This window comes from Spea bombifrons, chromosome 5 (genome assembly GCF_027358695.1).
Source record: "Spea bombifrons isolate aSpeBom1 chromosome 5, aSpeBom1.2.pri, whole genome shotgun sequence".
In the NCBI taxonomy this organism is placed as follows: Eukaryota; Metazoa; Chordata; class Amphibia; order Anura; family Pelobatidae; genus Spea; species Spea bombifrons.
Window position 1 is genome coordinate 52,084,418 of NC_071091.1, and position 11,500 is coordinate 52,095,917.

The window sequence follows — 11,500 nt, forward strand, 5'->3', positions numbered from 1 at the left end:
TTACAGCATTTCTCTTATAAAGCCAGAGTTTTACTTCTAGTGTAGGATTTCTATGTTGCCAAAGTGAAACTTGCCTACATTATTGTCTTGTAAAGCACTGGGTCTACCTGCCCTGTTTTGATTGCACACTGCATACCTTTACCTGAAACTAGGTGTGTTGTAGGAGGTGTCTGTGTACAACTTTATACTGCGAAATGAGAAAAGACTTTCAACAAGCTACTAAAGTCAGCCGCCTCCTCTGCAATACTTGCAAGACCTGTCCCACCTGTTCCCCTTCATCTGCTTCTCACTTCTGGTTTCAGGTGAATCAGCCCGATAAGAAAGAGGTAATAAGGCTGCTTCCCCTGGATAGCAACGGGACAAGGTGAGCTTGTTTTATATTTAGCACTGGGAAAAAAACATCTTCATATCATTAAACTCCAGAAAAGTAATAATGAGGCTTTGTTTAATACCTTGGGCTATCCTGCATGGTCTGTTATGGCGTGAATGTTTAATGCGATACAACTCATAGATCTTTGGGTGTTTGTATGTTTTATGTTAAAGAGGACTGTGCCTAGACTGTTGGTTTGTGTGCCTTTAGTTTGCTGAGAGAGGAGTAGATCAGTGGAGCAACCACCCGGTGGAAGTGGTAGCAGTTAAAACATTGAGGGAATTTAAACATACATGAATATAATATGAGATTAAGGCTGAAGTCTTTACATGTGATAGTTATCTGCCATCAAATTCAAGTGTTTGGCAGTGTTGCTAGTAGTAGTTAGTAATGGAGATCATGCTGTGGACTAAAGTCTAATGGTAATAGTAATGATTTCATTTAGGGGAGAATGTGTAAGATATGGGATGTTTGTGACAAGAATGTTCTAGTAGGGAAAACAAATCAACCTATTCTACCCCTGATGATAGTGCCCTGCTTGTCTAAAACATGTGAAACTGTATTTAATTATAGTGCTAGGAATTTTCAGTCATTGATTGACAGTAAATAAGGAATGATAATCGTAGGTGGCATTTAACAGTTCATTACACGGTTTGAGATATCAGATCTTGCTGTATTCTGAGTTGAAGGCAAAACATGAATGAAGCTAAAACACACTGTAACGGGTTCACCAAGAGAGCTGTAGTAACTCCCAGAGATCACCCACATGTATCCTCCTCTTGTCCCCGGAATCACTTCCAGCACCAGTCAGCATGCGCACCTTGGAACCCTGCTATGTGTACCCAATAAGTAGACACAACTACCTTGAATTGAGTACAGCAGGAATGAACATTTTATTGTTGTAAAACATAGACTCATATATGCACAGAACTGCATTAACATAAATTAACATTTATACAACTCAACGTTTAATTGATGGAAATAGTTAAACAATGGCATTCCTACCTGTGCTATCTTTGTTTGGCAGCCATGCTGGAGCCATCTCTGACTACCTTGGGGCCCTGTATGACCGGTCATTCTGTCACAAGCACTGCTTACAAATTTTTAATCTAGAGCTACACAATGATTCCTGTGTGTTTTAACCCCTTAACGACAAAGCCCGTACATGTATGGGCTCAAAATGCATTGTTTTTAATGGGTTTAGGGATCGCCCATTGTCCTTAAGGGGTTAAATTAACCTCGGCTAGCCACCTGGTTGTTGGAGTGTTTTTCCTTGCTAGGAGAAAGAGCAGAATTTATTTGTTTTTCTTTTATGGCTAGAATTATGATTTTATGATTCATGTTTGGAAATGTAGAATTCATTTCAAAATAACCTTATACCCCAACTCTCATCTGATCTTCATATTTGTCACTCTGTAAGCCTTATCGTCGAATTGCATCTATTTACGATTATTTAAAGGGACACTACAACTTTCATATCTACTTGTAGATATTATAGCTGAAATGCCCCTTTTAATTTTTGTAATGTTCCCCCTGCAAATGCACAGGGAAATTCTGTATGCATTTTCCCCATTTTTCCATGACCCCCCTCCTGCTATTTTCCATGCACATGACATACACTATATGGAAGAAAGTTTTTGGGACATCTGACTTACAACCAACAGGGACTTTGTTGCATTCTAAATACATAGACATTATTATGAAGTTGCCCCCCCCCCCTTTGTAGCTATAACAGCTTCCACTGTTCTGGGAAGGCTTTCCACAAGATTTTAGAATGTTTCTGTGGGAATTTTTGCCCATTCATCCAGTATAGCATTTGTGACGTTAGTCATTGAGAAGCACCGGCTCGCAATCTCTGTTCCAGTTCATCCCAAAGGTGTTCAATGAGGTTGAGGTCAGGGCTCTGTGCGGCCAGTCAAGTTCTTCCACACCAAACTCATCCAACCATGTCTTTATGGACCTTGGTTTGTGCACTGGGGCACCATCATGCTGGAATAGAAAAGGGCCTTCCCCAAACTGTTCCCACAAAGTTGGAAGCATAGCATTGTCAAAAATGTGTTGATATGTCCCTGTATTAAAGACAACCCTGGAGATCAGTAGCAACCATAATATTTTTAATATTTTAATATACAGTGTACATATACATATGCAGATGTTATAATAACCTACAGCGTCTTTAATTATGCATGGGAACTATCGGTATGAGATGATGCTACATTTTAGTTTTCTGCCTTTGTGCTGTATAAAGCACCAGATGATGCAAATTACAGCTCCCCATCTGGTATTAGTATGTTTTGCTAATTACTGTTGAGTTGCAGATGTAACTCACAAGACTTGTTTATTTTTAATTCAGCAGTAAGAGGGATTTGAGTGCTGTTTCTACAGTTCCAGTGAGCTTACTTACTACGCACATGTGAAAAATAGAAATGTCCCGATCTGAAAGAAGTGTGCAGAGCGAGAGGATACCACCTTCCCAGAGGTCCAGCCATGACAGGTCCAACAGGGAGTATTCAAAGAACCATGGACTCCCTGCTAGAGACCAAGATGATTACAGAGAACGACCTCGCCGAGAGAGGCCTGAAAGGAGATCACATACATCAAATGACAGGTACAATATATTGTTCTTAATTAACAAGGCAATTATAGACTTTTCAAATATATAATTAAATGTAAGTTTTTCAAGAAAAAAAATTGTATGTTCAAGGAGCTGCAAATCAGAGCTGTTTGAATTACAGTTTTTCCCATTATTTACACTATATATTTCTTGACACTTAAGTAATCACAACTAGTATGCTTTTCCATTAACCTGACTGGGTCAAACCCTGTGTTAGTGTGAAAAACTATTGCATCAATACAAAACAGGATATGTGTTTTTAAATAAGAAACTTTTTAAGTAGAACACAATGTTCATCTTGGAAAATACATTATAAACATCTAACATCCTGAAAGATGATCACACACATGGTTTGCGACCGTGTATATGCAGATTTTTGTTATATTTACTGGCCTTTTGGAGGTTTTGCAGTATTCTGTGTTTGCACTGAATTTATTGTCAGGCTTTCCAATTTGCAAATGTCTCTATATTCAAGATACATATGTGAGTATCCAAAAAAGCAAAATGACATAGTTGGAAATAGATTGGCTCCTGTATTTCCATTTGTTAGCATCTATTGTGTATTATGAGAAACAGACAGAGTTGCTTCACTACTTTTGGCAGAGATCGTGAGCATAAAATATAACAAATTCTATGGGGAATTTTAGAACATCTGTCTGTGTTAGTAAATCTAGGCTCCCTGCAGACCTAGCTTCTGGGAGGTGCTGCTGGATGGGACCAGCCTATGGAGAGGATGCTGGCCCCCATACTGGTATACTTCTATTACATCGATACCTAGAACTTATAACAGCGGTGCAGGGTATATATTCACTCCTACACTTACTAGAATCATCTACAGCTATGATGGAGACATAGTGAAAACAATATTTACAGTATTCAGAATATGTAGAACAGTACTGGTACAGTACATGGGACTAGGGTAAGGAAAGAGGTGGCATGCATGGTAGGATGATGTTCTGGCCTGTGGCAGGCTGCAATTAGATTAAAAAAACAAAAAAACAAAAGTAAAGGACAGCGGGCTCACTGGATGGCAGTAAAACAAAACCCTCTTATTTTATTAATTGCTCAACTGGCAGTACAGACACGAACACAGAGTGGTACCACCTAATGCATCTCATGCGCTTAGCACATAGTCACAGGTCATCACTGACTATCGGGTCGTAATGCATTAGGTGGCTATTGGGTAACACGCTGTGTACATGTCTGTACTGCCAATTGAGCAATTTTAGTATACCCTCATCTTTATTTGCATAAATAAAGAAGGGTTTTTACTGCCATGCTTTACTTTTTGCCTCTCTTTGGGTCTGTCTTGATCATGTTTCATGTTGAGCTTTAATCTTGTTTTTTGGCTATGTGGCCTGTTGCAACATTATATAAGAATGTTATATATTATATTAAACCTAGTCATTCATACGTGTTCATTCCATGCAATTCTAGATCATTGTCAAATAGGCCAGTACATGGCCAGTATGCTCGGGCTCCTGCTTCGTCCTCAGAACAGCAGTTAGGACCATCAAGAGCATCCCAGCACCATGGCCCTCCCTCACAAAGAACCTACACTGAGAAGCAATCGTTCTCCGACAAGTGCTCAAGACTGTGTTCCATAAGAGGTACCTACGTTCAGACAATAAATATCTTAACTCATGCCCGAGGCAGAGCAGGGTTTTTTCCCCTGACAATTCGTGCTAATAGCCACCCTCACTTGCATTGAAAAAAACAAGCTTACAAATTTTGCTAGATGGCAAACACTTTCTAACAAAGCACAATCTTTAAATTATGCCTTCTTTTGCTCATGTTAGCATTTGTGTACTGCTCAAACTCATGTCTGCCCCACTGTCTTACTGTTGTGGGTAGTGGGCATTAATTGCCGGTTGGGGAGATCCTCCAGTCAGAGGAGGGAGCTTTCAAACCAATGGGTGTATGTACAGTTACAGCAAAGACCTCACAGCTCCCAAATGGCCATCTCACAACCCTCTAAACCCGAGTATTGGCGGGTGCACCTCCATGCTGATGACCGCACCCCCAACAAAGGTGTCCCAGTTTAGACCCTTAAAAAATTGGGGATATATGATTGACTTGATCCCATGACCAGAGTTGTTTATATCCTATGCAATCCTTCTGAAGTCTCATTGCTGTGAAGTTACCATTTAAAGCAAAGTGTGGGCTTTGTGGCATGTGCAAAAGGGATTACACTCATGTTTGATATTTGTTTGGATTTTTGATTACAGCTCATATGTATAATTTACCACCAAAAACATACCCCCCCCCTAAATTTATTAGTGGCTTTACAATGTCCTGCAGTTGTGCATTAGAAGGACCTCAGTATACACCAGAAAAATGGAGATCCAAAGAAGAGCCAAAAGGGGACTGGTTGGTTGTCAGAAGAAGACTTTGGGATACTGCCATTTGATCCCATGTTAAAAATTATTGTTTATGTTTATTCATGTTCTTTTTTTAATACAATGGCAAAGCTAATGATAAAAGTATGGTTTTCATTTGCATAACTCTGTAAAAAAAAAAAAAAAAAAAAAGAAAACCCACAAAAAATTATTTGTGCCTGTCATAATCCAGTCAAGAATAAAAAAAAATTCTGTAAAATAGGAGTTTTTGTAAATATGCAAAATGATTGGCTTACATGTGAAACAATCAAGGCCTAGCTAGCTCATCTACATAAAAAAAAATTCCAGGGGGGATCCGTGACAAAAGTTTTGGCATAGAGAGAAGTTCAGTTATGGTTCCTTTTTTTCATTTTTTTAATATGCCTTAGTGAGGCTGACATCTTTCTCTAAGGTAGATTATCTTGATTGAGAATATTGTCCCTGGTCATTGCATGTCTCCTGACCTACTACTCGGAATGTCTAAATGGAAACTATATTTCAAAATTAACGTGGAATTCGTTTTGCAGTTGGTACCATAAAACAAACTTTCCAGAACCAATGTTATTTCAAAAATCCACACTGGTAATGTAATCGTAAAGAATGTCAGCAAACACATAGTTGTCATGACTAGGAACATCTCAGGAATGACTATCTAGAGTTTCATTTTTCCTGGTCTTTATAGGAGGCATATAATAGTGTGTAGCAAGAAAAGTGGCAGGGGGGCATGACTCATCACGGTTTAGACTTTAAAGGGGTGCAAAATGAGAGCAGGCGTGAGTGTGCAGTACCTGGGAGAGTAGTGAGCATGACTAAACTCAGAAAAGCCGTGTGACCCGGAGATTCTGTTTGAAACAAAGTAAGATTTCAGCTCTGATGGAAAGCTTATGTTGGTATTTAATACACCATTTATTTTAAGCTGTATAGCTATTGCTATTGTGTAGTTCCTTTTTTGTGTGTTCTTGGTGTTTGTCAATTGTAATCTGCGATTTGATACTTTTGAGTAGCTAGGCCATCTCATAGTAATCCAAAAGCATTTATGTATTATAGGAAAGCTTTCTTAGCACTCTAAGGGCGGTGGCCGTCCGATAACGTAACTACAGCCAATGGCTAGATGCGTGTGTCTGAACATGAATGCATGAACTACATTTTTATACTAACACAGCGTGGTGCCAGACATGCCCAGGGGTTTACCACACACTGCACCACTTGATCTGCTGCTGGAGTAGCAGATCGGGTGAGTATGGGGAGTGATGGATAGTGGGCACACTGGGCATTTGCCCATTCCGTGCCTGTATATCACTTTTGATCTGTGGTGCTATTAACAGAATCTCTATTTAGAGATCTGTTCCCGTACGTGTAAAAATCCATAAAATAGAAAAATACAAACTATATTTCCTGTAGCATGTCAGTCTGCTGGTAGTTCTCATATAATTGCCTTTGTTGCTTTTGGGTTTCCACAGGTATGCTGCAGTTGGTGGAGATATTTCTAAATCTACTGGTCTTGATATGTGCGTCTTCTACCCAAAGTGCTTCAGCCGGGTTTTCCAGCATTGGGGGATTTGCCAATTCTTACTATTACAGCATGGGCTATGCCATGAGTGGATTTCAGGGGGACGAAGTGAGCCAAATAACACAGCTGGATATGGAGTACAGTAGGATGAAGATGCCCACTGTTTACTTTGCTGTTGGCATCAGCCTTCTCCTGCTCAGTATGACCTTGTCATTCCTGGTTGCCAATTGCATGGCAAGTGTCAGGCGGAACAAGAAGGTACTGCTAGCTGAAGAAGTCCTGAATGTGATGTCTGCGCTAATATATATTATATGCATTGGTTTGTACATTCACTTTATCAAGCAGATCAATGGCTCAGAGTTGTGCAAAAAAAGGGAGTCTCTCTACAATCGTCACGGCTATAACTCTGTGAGCTGTGAAATACTTGGGACAGAAGTTGCTGTGTGCGTATTTGCTGCTATGCTGGTTGTATCGTACACGGCAAGTGCTGTGGTGGTGGGGCTCATGTTTAAGAATGACGCCGCTAAAACTAGTCCTCTAAATTCAGAATCTTTGCGAATGGCTGGATTGACAGGAATGCCAGTAGAAAGGGGTTCATTAATTTGAAATGGCCACTTTATGCAAACTTTGTACCAGAATCGCTTCTTAAACATAACTCTTACTTTTATCGAAATTGTTAGCAAGTACCGCCCTAGGGTTTATAGCATCATCCTAGGTGGCAAATGGAAGGGTTTGCTACTTTCAGGTGCCGGGCCAGTTTAGGAGATAAATGGTCTCCCTGCTGACTGGTTCTGCAGGTTTTTTTGTTTTTTAAAAAAAAAACCTTTGCATCTCCCTTGTAAAATACGAAGCTTATGTGGTTGAGCAGCAGGATGTGACGTTACATCATGACACTTAGCATCACTAGCTGCTATTCGGGAATGAGCTGGAGTTAATTCTTCCTAAGAGGCTCATTAGTAAAGCCAATCCACATATGCAGTACTTTAAAGGTGCACTATGCATTCCTGTCCCGAAAGGGACTGCATAGAAACATGGAAGAATGCCTTATACTTACAAAAAGCTATTGGTTTTAGTGAATAAACCACAATGTCCTGCTGTAATGACACAAACTTTGCAGTATTTAATTTCGCTTCACTTTGCTTGATTGTGTGATGAAAATATATGGGTATTAATATGAAGTTTACTGTGTTAATATGAAGCTTGGCTATGTATCACAAGTCTGGAAGTGGTACAGTTGGGGACTGTAAACGTGCCACTTGCATGATTTGTGTGTCTGATAATTAGCTATGGCATACAATCTGTAGAGAACCATGATGCAGCCAGCAAAAGACATTAGCATTGGAATTGTACCCCAGAAGATCTGGATTACTATGTGCTAGCCATACCTTGTGAGGATTTATTTACCATACCTCAACTGAGGGATCTAATAGTTTATCAGTTCATCACAAGCTTTTATTATGTCCTGATGTTTAAATATAAGCGTTTTCACCAATATGTCATTCTGTATCTCTACCTCAAAATTTGAGATCCAATTACATTCTCTGTTGTTCTGATCTCACAGTTTGATTTCTGTTTGATGATAATCATAGTTGTGCATTTGGATATTTTACAAGTATTGGCTATTTTGCCTACTCATTTTCTGTGTACATGTCAATTTTAGTAACTTTGGTGTTGTGCCAATGTTTTATGTATGTTTTAACCAATAAAAATATTGTTTTAGTTGTACAGAAACAATTTATGTATTTAAATGCAAATTTGTGGTAAATGGATGGTGCTCCAATTAATGGGAGAGAGGGGCAATTTAAAGAGATAAAATAACATGGAGAGATGGATTTGGGTCCCAAAGAAGGACTTCCACTTTTAAACTAATTTACCTGAGTGTTATGCGCCAGGCCACTGCATGGGGTGTGATTCACATGCCTTTCCCCTAGCAGCCCTAATATTTATATTTTTTACACAAATAGTTCTCAATTTAACTTTAATTCTGCCTGAAAAGCACATAGGAACTTTGTGTTTCGTCATTATAAAGTAGGTGCAGTTGTGTGTGTTCTTGCATACTGTGGTAGGCAGTAGCTTGTTGTAAGTAAAACAAGTTAACAACTGGAATGGTATGGAAGCCTCCATATTAAAAAGTTGTACAACATTAGTGTATGCTGTAGTCCTTTATATAATGACCTCTGCTTATCGGTTTATATAAAGAATTTCAGACCCTTCGGATCCCATCTATACTGTCTTCCCTTGGGTAATGGTAAATGCCTTCTTGTATGCATACTGGGAAGGTACACATACTCGCTGACTGATACGCATTTACTCTCTACTTTAGTATCCACCTACAGAAGAAGCGTACAAATCTGATGGGGACACTATTCTAGTTATTGCATAGTAAAATGTTTTCATGAAGCTGCATTTGTTCTAGCTTGTTTATACAAATGTGCTTGCACTCTAACCTCAGGGTGAGAGGCCAGAATCTCAGAATGTGTTTTAATATTTGACACAGATGTGATCACTGAGCCTCCCGGTTAGTGCTTTCACCACCATACTATCAGTATGTCATGGCTGATATCTCTGTTGCGTATGGGACTGTGTAGCCGCAGTCCAGTCAGGGTGCCATAAGAAAGTGGCCTGGCCTGATGAATCCCATTTTCTTTTACGTGGATAGCAGGGTGCGTGTGCATCGCTTACATGGAAAACACAGGGCACCAGGGTGCACTATGGGAAGAAGGCAAGCGAGCAGTGGCCTCTTTCAACAGAATAATGCGTCCTGCCACAAAGCAAAAAATAGCTCAAGAATGGTTAGAGGAACACAACGAGTTCAAGGCGTTGACTTGGCCTCCAAATTCCCCAGTTCTCAATCCAATGGAGGAGCTGTGGACAAACAAGTTCGATCAGTGGAGGCCCACCTCCCAACTTACAGGACTTAAAGGATCTGCCTCCTTCGGAGGTCTAGTGGAGTCCCTGCCTTGACGGGTCAGAGATGTTTTCGTGGCAAAAGGGAGACCTATTAGGCAGGTGGTCATAATGTTATGCCTGACCGGTGTATATGTGTGTAAGGGCAGTGTATATGTGTATGTATATGCGTCTGTGTGTGCGTAGCTGAACTGGCAGTTTATTTAATATTAGCCCCTGCTGCTGATATATATTAATATTAGCCTCTGCTGTACAATATATATGATCCTGCTGCCAATATATATATATATAAATATTAGCCCCTGCTGCCAATACATTTTATATTGAAAAAAATTGGACCCTACACAAGCATTTCCTTGAGCCCCGCTCCACGCTCCCTAGCATGCAATCACTCCCTTTTACTCCTACACCAACAAATAGGTAGAGACAAAATAAACAACACATAAAACAGCACTTGCAACTTAGTAAGACATGCAAACCTTATATTTGCAGGTATACATAAATAATGTATTGAAAGATAGCATAGCAGGTATAGATCAACACATTAACACACAAACCCAGCTTTGCATGTATAGATCAATTAAAATTCATATGTGAACTGAAGGCAAAGAATCAGACATACAAATCCTGTATTTGCAGGTAATACAATAATAATGTATGAAAATCTAGCGCTGCAGGTATAGATCCGCAGAACACACAAGCCCAGCATTGCAGGTATAGATCAACTGGAAATCACATGTAAACTCAGTATTAAAGGTATAGATAAAACCCCCTAAATTACACAAACCAAAGCCAGCCCTGGCGTCCACACTGCCCACATAGAACCTTACCAGCACCCAGATAACACACATAGGACTTGCCAGCTTTGTCCCCAAACAGTCCAGCATGAGTCAACTTTGTCCCCAAACTTTGTCCTATGCCATCTTTGTCCCATAAACACCCTGCTTGTGCCATCTTTGCCTTTCCACAAATCAATTATACATCTATGTTACACACAATTTTACAGTCACTCACTAATTCACACTTTCATTCACATAATTCATTCACGCAATCATTTCATCTACCCTCCCCCTTTCACTTACCTTCCAAAAGTCCTGCAGTGGGAGCGTAAGGCCTATGTCTCATATGACGCCATATTCCGGCGCTCAGCATGACATGCCGTCACCGCGAACAAACTAGAGGTCTCCCGGAGGAGACTGAGAAGGACCGAGCGGTTGCTGAAAACTTCATGAGCGACCGCTCATCGCCCCCTCTCTCTCCTCCAGAAGTTCCTAGGTATGGTTAATATATAGAAACGTAGAAACCCAGATCCCCTTATTCTAAACCTAGGAATGCAGATGGACCAATGTCCCTGAAATTCTTGGAGTTTACTGAAGCAACAATCACTTAAAAAAACTGAGTCTTGGTTACGAAGAGTGGTCTATTGAGTGGAAGGTTGACTGGACTGACCAAACTCAACTAAGGTGGAATACTCCTGCATTCTCAAACCAATGTGTATATTCACAAATATGCAATTTTGTTTTTGCTTTGTCACTAGAAAGCACTACACCTGATGTACACAGTGTGTCATATGTATTATTTTAGTGACATATCACCATTTAATAAGGACCACTGTCACGAATACACACAGCTTTGTTGTAACTGCTTGCCAAGAATGCCAAAGTGAAAATGAACAGACCCCTTGTATTGATAACATTTATCCTTTTAACATGCATTTGAGA

The 11,500-nt window shown here is 39.9% G+C and overlaps 1 protein-coding gene across 4 annotated transcripts in view; it reads left to right on the plus strand.

Moving 5' to 3' along the window:
* Positions 1-216: 216 nt before the first annotated feature.
* LOC128496662 (MARVEL domain-containing protein 3-like) overlaps positions 217-11,500 on the plus strand; it is a 50,454-nt gene continuing 39,170 nt past the window's right edge. For 2 of the 4 annotated variants that reach the window (XM_053466393.1, XM_053466392.1), the window contains exons 1-3: positions 217-364; positions 2,724-2,978; positions 4,422-4,594. In XM_053466393.1, the coding sequence (XP_053322368.1) occupies positions 2,797-2,978; positions 4,422-4,594 (355 nt within the window). In that variant the 5' untranslated portion in view covers positions 217-364; positions 2,724-2,796. Of the gene's footprint in view, positions 365-2,723; positions 2,979-4,421; positions 4,595-6,822; positions 8,078-11,500 lie in introns of those variants that run through there. The other 2 variants (XM_053466395.1, XM_053466394.1) reach the window with 2 other exon arrangements.